Source organism: Panthera leo, chromosome E2 (genome assembly GCF_018350215.1).
Source record: "Panthera leo isolate Ple1 chromosome E2, P.leo_Ple1_pat1.1, whole genome shotgun sequence".
In the NCBI taxonomy this organism is placed as follows: domain Eukaryota; kingdom Metazoa; phylum Chordata; class Mammalia; order Carnivora; family Felidae; genus Panthera; species Panthera leo.
Window position 1 is genome coordinate 42,084,738 of NC_056693.1, and position 17,793 is coordinate 42,102,530.

General features: G+C 47.7%; 1 protein-coding gene across 1 annotated transcript in view; it reads right to left on the reverse strand.

The window, feature by feature from the left end:
• Positions 1–254: 254 nt before the first annotated feature.
• The window catches only part of CMTM4 (CKLF like MARVEL transmembrane domain containing 4), a 68,011-nt gene continuing 50,472 nt past the window's right edge, over positions 255–17,793 (reverse strand). Inside the window, exons 2-4 of the mRNA XM_042920719.1 lie at positions 17,095–17,271; positions 6,905–7,003; positions 255–5,523 (exon numbers count right to left, since the gene is read on the reverse strand). Coding sequence (XP_042776653.1) covers positions 5,359–5,523; positions 6,905–7,003; positions 17,095–17,271 — 441 coding nt within the window. The 3' untranslated portion in view covers positions 255–5,358. The remainder of the gene's footprint in view (positions 5,524–6,904; positions 7,004–17,094; positions 17,272–17,793) is intronic.

The window sequence follows — 17,793 nt, forward strand, 5'->3', positions numbered from 1 at the left end:
ACAAAGCTGATTAAGGTCATTTGAGACCAGTTCCTACTGGAAATTGGAACCAGAAAGGTTCTGACAGCCCACTCGAGTCCAGGCTATTAACTCCTTAATGAAGTCTCTCTGGCCTCTGCGTACAATGCATCCCAAGGAAAACCTGCCACTCCGAGGTGTCTAGATGAGCAAGCAGGTCACCCTAATTAAAGTCCTGGCATGAAAATGCGGACAACAAACTGACCCTAGGAACAAGATGCACTATTCAAGGATCCATAAGCTAAACTTTATTTTAGGCAAGTTGCTGTTGCTTCAACCTCAGTGGGCTTGTAGGTAACTTTTTTCTTTATTGTTACATTTATGGGATAAGAAAAACCAGAGAGGGAAAAAAAAATCCCCAAGGTTCAGAAATTGCACCGAAATGGGACAGAAATATAATCTAGACCAAAGAAGGAAGAACACATCGGCCCCATTCCTCTGTTTCAAGCCTAAGAGTGTATAAATGCCACTAATGCCACTTACTGGTGTGAAGGAAAGTCAAACGGAACATTCATTTTCAGAAGAAAATTCTTCTAGATCTAACAGAAATTAAGGGTATTTTCTATCAGGGACAGTTTCTAAATAAAAGCAATGGACAGGGTCAAATGTTTCAAATAACCTTTCAACCACACAGTTCTTATGATCTCAATAATATCTGCTGAGAGAGGAGGAAACAAGAGATTTTATAAAAAGCCAGGAAAGGTGACAAAGCTCAAGGAGGCCTGTGTTAGGTCTGCGTCCTCTCTAAGGTGGACCCAAACCAGAATCTGAGTCCCCTGTCCAGAGCTCCAAGGCATACTGGTCCCAACATCCAGCTTTGGCTCTCAGGCTGAATGCAAACCTCAGCCCTCACTTTTCCAAAGACAAGAGAAAAGGAAGGTAGTTAACCAAGCACATTTTTTCAAACTGGCCTGGGTCGGTGACCACGTGCAGGGTGATGGCCAGTTCCCCGGAGGCACGCAGTCTGGGTGTGCTGGGCCCCTCTCTCCTATCACCTCCCATTCTTGCCCCTGCTCCACTCTCCAGTCTGTTGCCCAGCTGGTCCTGAGAGTGGGTGCTGATAAGGTAAGAAAAATTTGAGGCAGACAGAAGTCCTGGGTTCTGCAAAGTTCACTAGGAACCAAAAAGGTATCTGGGGACCTCAAAAGCTAATGACAGTCCCTTGGGGCAGAGAACAACTTTTTATTTTCCTAGAGAGAATCAATTGGCAGTAGCCTTTACCTAGAAAGTGCTTTTTGCCCCTACCTGTTTATTGTCCTCATTTTCCTGTAAACAAGATATGGAGAAAATGACAGTCGGGAAGTAGCAGGATGACTTCCCGGTTGCCTGGTTTTGAACACGGATGGCACAGTGGGAACCACTGAAGTCATCACTGCCTTCCAGAATCACTAAATTGGCCACACATCGCCTCCACACACTACTTACGTTAGGGCTGGTTCTGAGAACTCACAGAAAATCTTGCACAGCCAGAGATTAGAACTTAGGCCACCTCTTAGACACTTGGAGAGGTGAGGAGTTTCTTCCAAACAGCACATGATTGTCTGCACGACGAGGTGAGCCTGGACCGCACACAGGACATAATACACGGAGGCCTGATTCCAGGCTCGTTCGTTGCAAGCAAGAATCCATACACACGTGCAGACAAAAGAGTGCCTCCTCGCCTCAAGAGACCGCCTGTGGCTGAACCCAAGTCTGAATCGCTAAGAAACCATCAAAGAAAGGCAGAGGAAGTGGCAAACTTTTTAAAAGAGTAGACATGTTTTCAATGGAGTCAAAAGCTCTCACCATCTAACACGTCGGATACACTTCATGCCTACCCGCAGGCGTGCGCCTCCCTGCCAGGGGACAGTCGTGGTGCCCTGAGGGCCGGGGCTGTGGTCCGCCCCCGAGTCAAGCCCTCAGAGGAGCCGGTGGGTCTCGCTGGCTCCCATGTGACCAGCCAGGCTCTGTCCCCGCTGGCTTTTCAGTTCCAGCCGCCGAGACCGGGACTGGACAGGCCACTACATCCTTGCCTTTTTGTGGGCAAAGGTAACCTCTCTGGGATGAGTGTTTCTGCACAGAGTAAAAATCTAAAATAAAATACTTTGAATCAAACTTGTCCTAGAAGGTTTTAATCTGTGACTACTTTGTCCTTCCCTGGCTTTATATGGGACCAACGAGCGACTTTCGGCCTCCATGACTGTAATCTTTCTGTATGAAAAGAAAAAGACCTCTCCCTCCCTCCACGCCTTCAACCCTGTAGAGAAACATACAGGAGAATCCGAAGGAGAAAATACCACATCAACCAAAATCAGTGCCAAGATCAACTTTCTCTGAAGACGTCGGTGTGCATCTATCTAAAAGCACCAGGGGTTCCACCGGAGGCTGGAAGGTCACCACCACACGGTCTCCAGGCACAAAGTCCAATCTACACAGCAACTGCAGTTCCCATCAAGTTTGGCACAAACTATGAAAGCCGGCATCCTCCTACCAGAAAATTGAGAAACACTGAGATTGCCTCAGCCTTAAAATACCCCAAACCAAATGGATGTGGTCCACATTGGAACCATTACATGCACAAATAGGCTTCCTTCAATTTGCAAAAACTAAACTAAAGTCCTGCTAAGCGCCCCCTAAATCTAGATTGTCCTGTTTGCACACAGAGGCAACATAAGAAAAACAAGTGTCGTCACATTCGCCCTAGACAACCACACTCTCCTCTCAGAACTGCCCCTGCCGCGCTGCCGCGCGAGGAGGTCTGCTCCCGGGCTCTGCGCCACACCAATAAGAGAGCTGGCTGCTTCTGGCTGTGGTGGGAGCTAATTAAATACAAAGAAATATATTTACAGAAACCATGGGGGAGCCTCATGGCACAAAGGATATTAAATAGTTACAGGGACATAAATAATTCCGAAGATTCTAACACTAAGATGCAAAGTGACCACTACGTCCCTCGGTGGCACAAGGGATCGTCACTTTTTATCACCTATAAGCATTTACAATTGCAATGGCTTCAGAACCACTACTTGCAGCTTTCAACACATCCTCGGGAGGCCAACAGGCCCTTTTCCACCAGGTGATAAACTGCTTTTATTGCAGCCACTTGGAAAAACTCGGGCAACAATCCTGCCCGAGTGGTATTCTTTTTCTTGATCTCACTTCAAAGGCGGCTTTTTACTGAGGCCAAGTAACATGACTCCCAGCAGATTCCTGATAAAGCTCAGGGTGGTCCTTCCACATGGGCCCCACTCAATGCGAGGCTGGGTCTTTGTGGCCCTGTTTCTAAGTGGAAATCTAAGAGGGAGAGAAGCCCGTTTCAGACTATGCAGACACAGTCGACAAATGCAAAATAAATACATACAAATGAACAGATAAAATCCAGATGTCATCATCTCCTCAGAAGTCACTACACATAAGAAGTTCAAAGTTTGTGAGGCGTGACTGGTGCCGCCTCACAACACGCGTGGGAAGGGGGCTCGATCGGACCCGTGTGGGCGCAGGGGAGGTGCGTGACCACCGGGCCAGCGGGGTCTGCACCGACAGCCCACCGCCCCTGACGCGGACAAGGAACCGCAGCAGAATTCGGCCAGTTCCGGACGGTCGGTTCAGGCGGCTGACCCCTAGCCCCGACCCTTCAGACGTGGAAGGTACCGTTTCCTGTAGAACCTCCTGCCTAGCAGTGGTCCCTGCGCTGGGAAATGAGACGCTGCTCTTCTGCGAGGCGTGCGATGCCACGGATGCACGGATGACACCCTCTCGCGCCTGCTCTGCTCCCCACCTCCGAGCACACACTCGTGTTCGCTCTCTCCCCACGCAGCACGCGGCGAAAGCTGCAGTCATTCACTACTAGACAAGATCCTGGGGATCCTCCGCGGGCTGCAAACCCGCTGCCGCCCCCCACCCCCATCCCCACCGGGGCAGGGCGGGTTTCCTCCCTGGTGACAGCCAGACACAGAATAGTGGGGGGACACGGAGGTTTGTAAACATTCAAAACAGCTCAGACAGTGAAAACCCAACAAGTTACGGGCAATTTTTCCATGAAAGATACAATTATAGTTTCCCGACGAGAAAAAAAACAAAACCAAAAACAAACAAAAAAACCTACAGCCTCAAAGGGGTTCATGTAACACATTCACCACAATCATCTTCACTTTATCAAGAATCCATCCAAAACCTTACATAACTAGAATTTTCCCCAGCAACTTCCGAGGTCGATGTTCATAGTCATGACCCTGAGGCACAAAAGCCACAACCGGTGCCTTCTGGAACATCAGTGAAAGGGTGTGTCGTGCTGGAAATTCAAGTATTTTCAAATCCTAGACAAACCTACTCAGAATCACTTTAGAACTGTCCTCAGGCATTTAAAAATTCGCACACATCCCTAAAACAGGTGTGTCCCCACCTGTGGTCCATGAAGCCAGCAAAGGTGCCGGCATTCTGGTTGGTGGAATGTTTTGTTTCGTTTTGTTTTTTGTGGTTTTTTTTTTTTGTGGCTTTTACCTGAGAAGGCAAAATTGCAGGAAGCCTGCAATTCAGCCTCCAAGTAGTAAGGGTGGGTCTGAAACTGGAAAACAAGATGGTCCCCACGTTCCCGGAGGAGAATCTGGGATTCAGGGAAGTGACGCATTTCAGGAAGAATTAATTGAGTGAGTTCTCAGCAGGGTGGGAACCGAAAGGTGACCTTCCCGCATTTCAGCAGTCCCACTGAACGGCCCCAAGAGGGCAGCAGCTTTTCCCATCCCCGTAAAGTCTGGGGGCCCGGCAAAGAGCTCCACCAGCGCCCCCATCACCAAGACCCTCAGCGTCACGCGTGGCTTTCTGGGCCTGTGCTGGGTGTGTCGACGCCCCAGGAGTGGAAGACGAGGAGCAGGGGAGGCTCCGGGCAGCAAGACTAAATGGTGCCCCGGAGCTCGCGAGGGGGCTGCCCGGCGATCGCTGCCAACCCCACACCTTCATTCCTTGATTTCCACCCCCTCCTAGCAGCCCCCATTAATCCAAAGTCTTGAGCTGTCACAAAAATATATGACAGGGTGGCTCGGAGTCAGATGTGAAGCCTGTGCTCCGGGACAGCGAAGACCTAAAGCAGATGCGGCAGCCGGTAAGGTCGGCGGCAACCACGGCCACCCAACCCTGGACCGATCGGCAGGCCTCTGCCGCCCACCTCGGTCAGAACAGCTGGGCGCGGCGGCTCCCTGCCTCAAATACCTGCCAGCGGGGGCTCTGAAAACCCTTTCCCAGGATGAACTTTCACCAAAGAGGACAAAATTCAACTTAATCACGGGAAAATCTGACATGATGAGGGAAAGAAAACTTGTCTGAAAGGATGGGCACGGGGACAAGAGGGAGGAGGATGGCAGGTGCTCATGTGTCCAGGCGCTGGATCTCAGGGCGACCGTCCACGTCTCTGGACTCCGTGCGGGCTCGGATGTAGTCACTGGCACTCTGCTGGTGGATGCTGACTCTCCATTTCTGCACCGCCAGGAACGTGTTCACTGCATATACCGCGGTTGCCAAGAAGCCAAATATCTGCAAAACACGGGCACGGTCAGTCCTCAGACACGTCAGCCGCGTACCGGGTGTGAGGGCAGGACCTGCCCTGAGCAGCTCACATTCACCCGAGATGTGTGCAACTGTCCCAGCTGTACCCACAGTGCCCAGACCCACTGATATTCGGCTGACTGTGGCCAAGTGTGCAGTGAACATGACCCACATAAAGTTCTGCATCACCTGAAGACAGCCCAAGACTTCTTTTAAAGTATTTTGGATCTATTAAAAACAAACAAACAGGGGTGGCCTGGGTGGCTCAGTCGATTAAGCGGCCAACTCTTGGTTTTGGCTCAGGTCGTGATCTCGGGGATTGTGGGTTTGAGCCCCGTGTCGGGCTCTTCTATGCTCACTGCGCAGAGCCTGCTTCGGATCCTCTGTCTCCCTCTTTCTGGCCCTCCTGTGCACGTTCTCTCTCAAAAATAAATAAACGAATAAACGTTAAAAAAAGTTAAAAAACAAACAATCACAGAAGTGCCTCTTTTACAACACCTTCATGGCCACTGGTCCCAGGTAAGAAAGTAAAATGTAGACCAAAATACCATATAGACAGAAAATGAGGGTCTCCGGTGTCAGCCCCTAATCAAGCCATAATGCCTGACTTTCCAAATCACAGCCCCCGGCCTCTGTCTGCTGTCCAGCTGCCTCGCCCCTGGGCAGCTCCAGGTGGTCAGCTCCGGGGTAAAAAGCAGTACAATTGTAACGATTCGAAAGGACTGATGAATCCACTGAGTGACACTAGGGACAGCAGCTGGCTTAATATTTTTTACAAACGTTTCAAACCAGCAGCCCCCCACCATGGCAAAAGTGCTACATGTTCATTATAAATACAGAGCAATATAGAAATGCAAAACACAGAGCGTGAAAGTCTTAAGGTTATCTGGCTCCCACCCTCCCCCGAAGGCATTCCGCCTCAGAGAACAAAAAACATGTCACCTGACTGCTACATGGAGTCTGGCCTACTTCTTCTTCGTTAAGATTCTCCCCCACACATTGACAGATAAGGCTCTTAAAAGTAACATCACTAACAGACACGCAGGGCTCTGGAAACAGACTAAAGCAGTGATTCTCAAATTTGAGCATGCACCTGAAGCACCCGGAGGGCTTATTACTGGGGATCTCTAATTCAGTAGCTCTGGGGGAGCCTGGGAATGGCATTTCTAACAAGTTCCTCGGTGATGCTGAGGCTGCTCTTCTGGGGACCACACTTTGAGAACCATAGCGCTGAAGGAACCGGGACCTCCACTGACTCAGTAAGAACATCGTTAGCAAAGAAAAAGCTAGGGAAGAACGAGCAGGATGCAGGCTAGGGGACAGAGGAGAGCAAGTCACAGGGTGCACAAATCAGCCTGAGTTCACTTACCACGGCAGCAATTTCTGCTCCGGTTTTGTGGTTTAAAGCAGCCAGTACAATCGAAGCAATAAAGAAAAAGAAAGTGCTGAGTCCAGTGTTGACCAAATCCTAAAGAAGAAGATAAAGTCACTTGGAAAGAATGATTTCCTGCTTTGCCCTAAAAGCAGCACAAGGCCCAGCCTCTCTGATGACACCATATTTTAGTCTCAATGGCCCAGGGGTACTGGTCCCACAAAGGAAGGCAAAGATGATACCAGCTTATGATGATGCTACTTGATATGTCACCACAGCAAAATCCACATTTTAATCAACCACGTTGTCATTTCTTAATGAATTATTACAGAAACCCAAACTGCTAACCCATTAAGGACACGCACGTTAATTACCATTTTGAGTTCTACTGTCATCTTTTCAAACTAAGTTAAAATCACCTCAGCATGGGCAGCACTCCCCAGAAGTCCAGAATGTGCTGTAACTGGCAAAGTGCCCTCCATCGCCACCCCGCCCCCCCCATTCATTTGTGACTTGGCAAGTGCATGGGTTTTTAGACCTAGAGAACTCACTTAGCCAGACCTCACGCTCTTTCTTATGCATGGTCTTTCATGGGTCTCTATGGCTAAAACCTAGAGGATTTTCTCCTAAGTTTTTTGCAAAGCAAATGAGGTTAGGTATCCAATGCTTCCAAGATTTAACTCCTGTCTCAGCTGTGAAGACAAACGGAGCACATCGATTAAGTGTCACAGCCTGACGTGGGTCCTTACCCACCATGACTTGGGACAAGCCATTTTGCTTCTTGTGTCTCATGTGGGGACAGTACCCCCACCTCACAGAGTTATTCTAGGGGTCAGGTGGAGCCACTCACAGCTACAGTTCCCTGCACATTAATTGCTGCTTCTGTGATCGCCAATGTGACAATGGGATGCTGACAGCCGGGGTCATACCAGAGTCCATATAATCTCTACAGGGAAGCAAAATCCAAGGGAAATGTTGGGCTGTTAGTGCATCAACACCAGGTGGGTCCTCAAGGGCCATCTCCTTTTTTTTAAAAATGTTTATTTATTTTGAGAGCGACATAGAATGCGTGTGCTAACACGCGCGCGCACACACACACACACACAGACGTGTGTGTATGTGTGCCGGAGTTGGGGAGGGGAAGAGAGGGAGAGAGAGAGAGAGAATCCCAATCAAGTTCCGTGATGAGAGCACAGAGCCCAACATGGGGCTTGATCCCACAATCCTGGGATCATGACCTGAGCTGAAATCAAGAGTCGGACGCTCGACCAAATGAGCCACCCAGGTGCCCCGTCATCTCTTTCCAAAGTTGCAAAAAAGCAACGTTCTCATCACAGAGGTACTGAGCCTACGCAGCAGGAACCCCAGCACACTGCTGGTGCGGGCTTCCCTAGGGGCTCACAGAGCGAAGCAAGCACCAACTACAAAACTCTGTTCAGAAACCGTCTGCCAGCACAACAGTTTTCAGCTGTGACCAATGTGAACCAAGGGCAGGTTTTTCACAAATTCAAACCAGGAAGTGTTCAGTTAAAATGCTCAGGTCTGGGTAAGGTGCCGTAGGAATAAAGAATATAAAATGTACTTTCCAAAACAAACACTATTGAGAAGTGGGGGGAGTTTTGTGATACATTCTGAGGCCAAACATCAAACCAAATAGTATGTACATTATTGGCGACAGTGTAAAAATATAAATGTGGTCAAGGGCCTACATGCATCAAAGGTTTTAAAAAGGTTCGTGTTGCCTATGATTTCCACATTTGGAAATTCATCTTAAATATCACACTAGTGCAAAGGTCTCAGTATAAGGATGTTTGTCATAATCCTTAACATAGCAAAAAAAAAAAAAAAAAAAAAACCCAAAAAAACAAAAACAAAAAAAACCCTCAAAAACTGGAAACAAACAAAATGCTCAAGAATAAAGGAGTTGTTAAATAAAATGGTATCTCCACAATGGAACACTATGCAGTCATTAAAATAATGGTGAAGTTGTATATTTAACATGAAATATACTTAAAATAGTTTAAGTGAAAAAGCATAATTCTAATGATTCCATTCCACACCCCCCCCCCACACACACACATATCACAACATACATGTCTAGGTGAAAGATAGTCTACATAATCTGGAAGCTTATATCAAGTTTTACAAGTGGTTATCCCAATGGTTTGTATCACGTATGACTTTTTAATAACTTTATTGAGATAGAACTCATATGCCATATAATATACCCAATTAAGATGTGCAATTCAATTACCATGATCTAATTTTATTTTTTTAATGTTTATTTATTTATTTGAGAGAGGGTGAGAGAGAGAGAGAAAGAGAGAAAGAGAGAGAGAGAGAGAGAGGTGGGGAGGGACAAAGACAGAGGAGAGAGAACCCCAAGCAGGCTCCATGCTGTCAGCACAGAGCCAGACATGGGGCTCAAACTCACAAACCATGAGATCATGACCTGAGCTGAAACCAAGAGTCAGATACTTAACCAACCGAGCCACCCAGGCGCACCTACCATTATCTAATTTTAGAACATTTTCAGCACCAAAAAGAAACTCATTAGCAGTTAATTCTTCATCCCTCTCCTAATCCTAGGCAACCACTAACCTGCTTTCTGTCTCTTTGGATCTTCCTATTCTGGAAATTTCATATAAATAGAATTATATATTATGTGCTCTTTTGGATTGGCTTCTCCCACTCAGTTTAAGATTTCTAAGGTTCATTCAGGATGGAGCACAGATCAACACTTCATTCCCTTCTCTTACTATATAGTATTCCATTGTACAGGTACCCCACATGTTATTTACCTTTTCATCACTTTTTGGACATCTGAGTTGTTTCCACTTTCCGGTTGTTTTAAACAATGCTATTATGAACTTACAAGCTTTTGTGTAGACATATGTTTTCATTTGTATTGGATCATCACATGATTTTTTTTTCCTTTATCTGTATCTTCCCATTTTTCTGTAACAAACACTTATTCCCCTGCACGGCTTTATTAAAAGGCTTAAAAGTGGAATACTGCACATGTTCATCGGCATCAACTACATGAGTTCCTCATCCATGAAACAAACATCAGGCCTTGTAGGTTCATCCTTCACATTAGGGGGCACACATGGACATGACCTTAGAACAGGCTTTGGGGGGAGTAGTCAACAGTGGTGTTTAACTTTCTTTAATGCTTTTTTTTTTTTAATGTTTATTTTTGAGAGAGAGAGAGACAGAGAGACAGAGATAACGAGTGGGGGAGGGGCAGAGAGAGAGGGAGACACAGAATCAGAAGCAGGCTCTAGGCTCTGAGCTGTCAGCACAGAGCCCCCGACAACAGGCTCAAGCCCATGAACTGTGAGATCATGACCTGAGCCAAAGTCAGGATGCTTAACCAAATGAGCCACCCAGGCTCATGAAAAGGATGAAAACCACCCTCACATACACACACACTTGGGTCCCTTCTTCAGTGACACACCAGGAGGTACAGATGTGAACCCCTGTAACTCCAAGAACAGATCAACAGGGTGTGGGCTAGAGGGTGCGAACCCGAGACCTATTGACCATATCTGGCCCACAGACAGGTTTGACTTGCACGGCTTTCAAAGCAAATTTGAACACGCCGACATTTAAACACCAGAAGACTGTACGTAAAAAACTAAGTTCTTAAAAACAAACAAACAAACAAACAACCAACCTTCTAGCTGCCTTTGAAAAACCGTTCCAGAAGTGCCCTATGGCAACCACAGGGTCAGCGGGGGCTGAGTAGGAGAACCACCTGCCTGCCTCCCCGGTCTCCAGCCCCAGAGGCCCCGAGTCTACAAGCCCAAGCCAGTCCCCGAGAACGGGCCGTCCTGTAACGTGCCCCACCCTTCCACACTCTGTGCCCAGGAGTCACCCACTCATCTCTCAAGGCCCAGCTGGAATCTGGCGTTTTCTCTGAACTCCCCCTGACTGACCCACTCCAGGCTCCCGCCCAGGGAATCCACCACCTCCTTGCCTGTGTCCTGCCAGGCCACGCACCAAACTGGATCTGATGGAGCACACCTGTCCACAGGCAAGCAGCTTGCATCCACCTGCCGTGTGCTTTCAGTTCCAAGTCCTGGCACAAAGTAGGTATCCGGTTCGTGTTTGCTGGACTGATAACAGGTGAGATAGTTGTGAACAGGTTGGGGCCCAGCCTGTCACTGCAATTGCTCCCAAACCACGGGGCTCCGTGGCTGGCTCTGGCATCGGTTCCACACAAGGATGAGAGAGCAAGTTCACAGCCACTCAGTCTATACCACGCACGGACTTGTGCTCGAATGGCCCCGGTATCAAAGGGACAATCCTAATACTGATGATAGTGGCAAATACTCTCCATGGAGTCCCTGTTGTGCCAACTCTGTGTGCGTGTGTGTGTGCGTGCACACATGTGTGTATAACTTCACAGATCCTAACCTAATTATGACCCAAAATACGTATAAAGTAGGACACGTGTTATTCTGTTCTGCTTTTATGGGGAAAGAAACAGAGTACCAGAAAGGATGAGTGTGGTATAAGAAAAAAATATGTATTTGGTCTTTGTCCCCAGTTCCTTGGCATTTTCTGGGGTGACGGGAGTATCTTTTGTGGTTCATAAGGAGCCCCTCTCAACCATAAACAACCATTAGTTTGTGCTAATGAGGTGACTCTCTGGAGCCCCTGGATAGTTTCAGGATGGGAGGTGGTTACCAGAAAAACCAACCAGGCTGTTAGAGGGTTAGAACTTTCTGCCTCACCTGCACCAACCTCCAGGGAGGGGAGAAGGGCTAGAGATTGGGTTCAACCTCCAAACGACCAATGATTTTAACCAATCATGCCTACCTAATGAAACCTCCCTAAAAACCTCCGAATGACGGGGTTCAGGGAGCTTCCGAGCTGGCGACCACACACCCAGGCCGGGAGGGTGCTGCACCCCAACTCCAGGAGGACAGAGGCTCCAGCACGTTGAGACTTCTGGATCCTGCCCTCCACATAACACATCTCTTCCACGTGGCTGTTCCTGCGTTGTATCCTTTACAACAAACCAGTAATCATAAGTAAGCACTTTTCCCAAGTTCTGTAAGCTACTCTAGAGAACTACGAACCTGAGGGGGCAGCTGTGAGAACGCCCAAATCTGCAGTTGGTGCAGGTGACCTGGGAGCTCCATTTGTGGCAGGCGTGTGAAGTGGGGGCAGTCTCGAGGAACTAAGCCCTTCGCCTGGGGATCTGTGTCAACTGTAGGCCTTAGTGTCGGAATGGAGTTGAGTTTTTGGACACCTAGTTAGTGTCAGAGAATTAGAGAACTGCTCGGTCTGGAAAAACTACACAGATTTGGTGTCAGAAAAAAAAAAAAAAAAAAGACACACATTTGGTGTAAAAAGTTGTGTCAGAAACCCCACACAATGAGTCATGGCCAAGTCCTTGGGGCTCTTCAGGTGGCTCCTCTGGGTGACTCAGACTGTCCCAACTCAACACCCAACCGACCTGGGTTTTTGATCCGGAGAGGTCTGTGGGATGCGCGAGGGCCGCTAAGGCACTGAGAAGGAAACCAAGGAGGAAGGAGAAAAGCCAGGACAGGGCAGTATCAGGGCAGGCAAGAGTGGAGAGTACAGCAGCAAGAACAGAGCGTTCCATGGCAGATTCCGCTCAAATGTTCAGTGAGGAGATGGGCGGGCGCCTGGGTGGCTCCGTCAGTTAGGTGTCTGACTCTCGGTCATGATCTCGCGGTTTCGTGGGTTGGAGCCGCGCATCAGCCTCTGTGCTGGCAGCGTGGAGCCTGCTTGGGATTTTCTCTCCTTCTCTCTCTGCCCCTCCCCCACTCGCACTGTTTCTGTCTCTCTCAAATGAAAAAAATATGTATTTAAAACATGTTCAGTGAGGGGAGAACTGAGGAACAGCCTGGGGATCCAGGAACACGGAGGCCCCAGAGATCATGACCAGAGTACTCTCAAGAACGTCAAATTTACCTTTTGTCCCGAGCGGTGACTCCACCGTCTTTATCATTCTTCATTCAGCTGTACATTTTAATGAATTTTTCTGAATGATCTGTATTTGACAGTGAAAGGTGGGAAAACACAGATTGGGAGGAGGGAAGGAGAGACAGCACGTGCAGACCTCCCTGCTGGTTACGAAGTTAGGCTGAGCAGGCCCTGACGGGCTCGTGGCACCAGCTAGGGAGACTGGGAGCCGCTAGTGGGCTTTCAGCGGTGGGAAAGGGATGAGAGAAGAGAAGGAAGGGGTGGGGCCAGAGGCCTGGGACACTAACCAAGGTAAACACAGGACGCACAGGCATATGAGCCCCTAATATATAGAGAAAAACAAATACCACGTGGTAAGTCCCATAGATTCATCAACAAACAAACAAGCAAACCCAGAGCTAACAGAATCTTTCTGCTTGCATCAAATAATGCTTGTATAAAATACACACTTTGCAACCTCCTCCTTATGTGCCATTTTTCATGAATATTTTTATGTCAATGTAGGCTCCTGAACGACCGTTTTGCTAAATCTATACTAATCACGCCCTATTTCATTCACTAGCAAGCTCTGTTGATGACAATAACTCCTACCGCCTTGTTAGAAAAACACAACACAGCCAAGGCCAACCCTCTGTAGGGATTCCAACTGGGAAACCCAATCCCAATAAGCTGTGTCCAGCCCTGAAGAGCTCACTTTTTCTCCCCTCCCAAAGAATAGATGACCTGAGCTCTCCTCAGTAAGTACTACCTCCTCAAGTTCATGTACTCACATACTCTTCTGTTGGATAAGCAAACACCTTCATCTGCTCTAAAAGGGTGGAAATTCTCGGCGCATCTGGGTGGCTCAGGTGGTTGGGCATCCAACTCTTGGTTTCGGTTCAGGTCATGATCTCACGGCTCCATGAGTTTGAGCCCCACGTCGGGCTCTGCACTGATGATGTGGAGCCTGCTAGGGGTTCCCTCCCTCCCTCTCTTTCTCCCTCAAAATAAATAAACTTAAAAAAAAATGGGGGGGGGTGTGGAAATTCTGGAAAAAGGATCCCAAAAAATTGAAAGCATTCTCAAGTGACCACATCACTCACTCAGGTGTTTGCTCCACCAACACCGTCCAGAAGAAAATGAGGTATGTTAACTTCCCAGTGAAAAAGAGGCACTTCAGTACAACTGAATAATGTGGTAGTCACCAAGCAGAAAGCCCTTCATGATTAAAATGGGAAAATCCAGGATGCCTGAGTGGCTCAGCTGGGTAAGTGTCCAACTCTTGATTTCGGCTTGGGTCGTGATCTCTCGGTTCATGAGGTCGAGCCCCGCGTTGGGCTCTGTGCTGACAGCACAGAGCCTGCTTGAGATTCTCTGTCTCCCTGTCTCTCTGCCTCTCCCTGCTTGTGCCCTTTCTCTCAAAAAATAAGTAAACTTTAAAAAAAATAGAAAAAATATGAATTCCAGAAAGCTCACTAAGTAGGTATTTCTGGGGATAAAGACCAATATGAATTAGTTATAAAGCTGCAGTGTGAAGTCTTTTAACAGATTCACAGCTGTCAAATCAGAAGATAAGACTAAATTAAGGGAGTAAAGTCAATCCTGGCAGAAGTCTGCAGGAGAAAGATGTGGCTGATAGAAAACAACTCTCGTGGGGCACCTGGGTGGCTCAGTGAGTTCAGTGTCCAACTTCGGTTCAGGTCATGATCTCACAGTTCGTGAGTTCAAGCCCTGCGTTGGGTTCTGTGCTAACAGCTCAGAGCCTGGAGCCTGCTTTGGATTCTGTGTCTCCCTCTCTCTGTCCCTCACCCACTTGCTTGCTCTCTCTCTCAAAAATAAACAAATATTGGGGCGCCTGGGTGGCTCAGTCAGTTAAGCGGCCGACTTCAGCTCAGGTCACGATCTCGCGGTCCGTGAGTTCGAGCCCCGCGTCGGGCTCTGGGCTGATGGCTCAGAGCCTGGAGCCTGCTTCCGATTCTGTGTCTCCCTCTCTCTCTGCCCCTCCCTCGTTCATGCTCTGTCTCTCTCTGTCTCAAAAATGAATAAAACGTTAAAAAAATTTTTTAAAAAATAAATAAATAAATAAACAAATATTTAAAAATTTTTGTTAATAGTTAAAAAAAAAAAAGAAAACCACTCTCACTCGTGATAATATTAATACTTCTTATACAGGGTTATGGGAGGGGGGATGGGCTAAATGGGTAAGGAATTAAGGAATTTACTCCTGAAGTCATTGCTTCACTATATACTAATTTGGATGTAAATCTTAAAAAATAAAGTTAAATTATAAAAAAAAAAATACTTCTTATGCAGGCAGCAGTGCACACTGGCTTGAGGTCCCCTTATACACATTGTTTCATTTTCTTCTTAAAACAAGCCTGTAAAATACTATCGCCTCCACCTTACCAATCGCGGCCTTCAACATGCGGCTGTAAGTGACCTGCCCAGAGTCACACACAGACCTTAAGAACCACCTTGCACTTGAACCCAAAAATGTCTAATTCAAAGTCCCTGGTCTTCCTGGCAGCCACTTCTTTGTCAAATGGGTCCTCCGGCACTTTGCATTCTGGTTGGAGGAGGCTAATGAGGTTGTCCTATGCTGTCTACTACACTGTCAATTTAAATGGATAAATGCTCACAACTCTGTGAACATTTTTTAATGGAGAACACAAACTTTATCTTAAAAATACTTGAGGGGCACCTGGGTGGCTCAGTCGGTTGGGCGTCCGACTTCAGCTCAGGTCATGATCTCACAGTCCGTGGGTCTGAGCCCCGCGTCGGGCTCTGTGCTGACGGCTCAGAGCCTGGAGCCTGCTTCGGATTCTGTGTCTCCCTCTCTCTCTGACCCTCCCCCATTCATGCTCTGTCTCTCTCTGTCTCAAAAATAAATAAACCTTAAAAAAAAAATTTTTTTTTTAAATTAAAAATACTTGAGATGCTGGGGCACCTGGGTGGCTCAGTCGGTTAAGCGTCTGACTTCGGCTCGCGTCATGATCTCACGGTTTGTGAGTTCAATCCCCGTGTCGGGCTCAGTGCTGACAGCTCAGAGCCTGGAGCCTGCTTCGGATTCTGTGTCTCCCTCTCTCTGGCCCTCCCCTGCTCATACTGTGTCTCTCTCAAAAATAAACAAACATTAAAAAAATAAAAATAAAAACCACCTGAGATGCTAAAACCTGTCACAAAACCAGGACAAATCCAGCTGAGTTTTCGACTGAAATCAGCTTTTCTAGTTCAGCTCTCCTTTTATATTCCCTCCTAGGAGTTCGAACAACACACAGAGTATTCTGCCAGGAAGACCCGCTCCTCTCCGTACCCCACAGGATCACCATGGGGGTGGTCTTCCCAGGCAAGGGGACCTCCTCCCTGGCTCCTGCACCCGGGGCACACTTTCCATGCTGCCGCACACACCCAGCACTAGGCAGCAAGACAGGAGCTCACACAAGGGTGGGCGGTCTGCAGCACCCTCCCTGCTCCTGCCACCCTGCAGCTTCTCAGGAGGCACAGAGGGGGAGGCAGCTGACTGTGCTTTCTTGTGTCTCTGACCGATTTCCTTTGGGCTCTTGCACATGAGTGTTTGCAAAGAAACATCAAGAAAACCAAGTGCTATTATTAAGTTTCCTTTCTCATTCAGCAGGGCAAGGAAAAGTAACACACGTCAAGGAACAGGGGCCCGGGAGGGACCAGCCCTAAGCTTCCCATGCTGATCAGAGGGTGAGCCCGTCATTAAGAACCCAAACCGTCGAGAGGGCACGCTTTTTCCACTCAAGACTCTGATCAAACCACCAAACCCTCTGCGCCCTACCAGTTGCTTTGAATTTAATGATAATCCTAGGCTTTGCAACTCATTGGTCATTTTCATTCATAATTTCAATTCTTCCTGAATCAATACTTTTGTAAATGGCTTTTGGGTCCAGTGTGAAAAAAAAATAAAGGTATTAATTCCATTTTCTCTTTCCAGATTCTGTAAATATCAACATTACCAATCTTCTCTGGGGATCATAAAACTGAAATGACATCTTTAAAGGGGTCAAAATAATTTTTATGATGGTTTTACCATTAGTGAAGATTCAAATTACCTTATGGTTTTATCCAACCCAGTAAAGAAATTTAAAATTTCACAGTTGAATTACAATGAAATATTTAAGTATCAAAATGAACTGGAACCAAACAGCACACGGAGAGGTTCCAAATTTCCCTCGGAGCCGAGCGGCACCCAGGGTCAGAGAGCGGTGACCTATACTCACTGTCAGGTTCCAGTTGATCTGGGGGATCCTCATGTGAAGGTTCAGACTGAACAGAATCAGCAAGACTCCAGTCACCACAAATGCACTACAGCTCACAAACTCAAAGAAGTAGAGGCCTTCACACGGAGAACACTCCATGATGGTCTCTATGCAGATGAAAGCAATCAGGGCCAAAATCTAGGAAGAAAATTGGAAACACACATGTATGTGTATATTTAGTACATGGCCGTGGACATATGTGCCTGCCACGTTTAACTAAAACTCCACCACCACCATATGCAGCCAGAGTTTTCCTCTGGGGACGACAGCATCACCGTCAGGAACACAACCTGATGGAATTCTTACAAAACAGGTATAGAGGATAGAATTCCTGATGTGGACACCTCGCACGACAGCCCCCCGACACCGTCCGGGTGTGGCCCTCGTGAGGAAACAGAAAGGAACATCTCTGTGATGTTTTCAGTTCTGCCTCTGCCACCAGTAAGTGGACTCTGCCTACACACGTTTCCAATTTATAGTCCCCACCACAATTATGCCAAACACGGAGAGGGCAGGGTCCAAATGGTGTCCGTTTATGCCATCTGCAGCTGCCCTGGTGGTTCAAGCGGAGGTCACGCAGGCCGACTGGCACCCCTGAGGGCTTGAAGACAGGGACGAGTATAATCCCTCCTTCTCCCAGTTACAAGTCCCTAAAAGTGA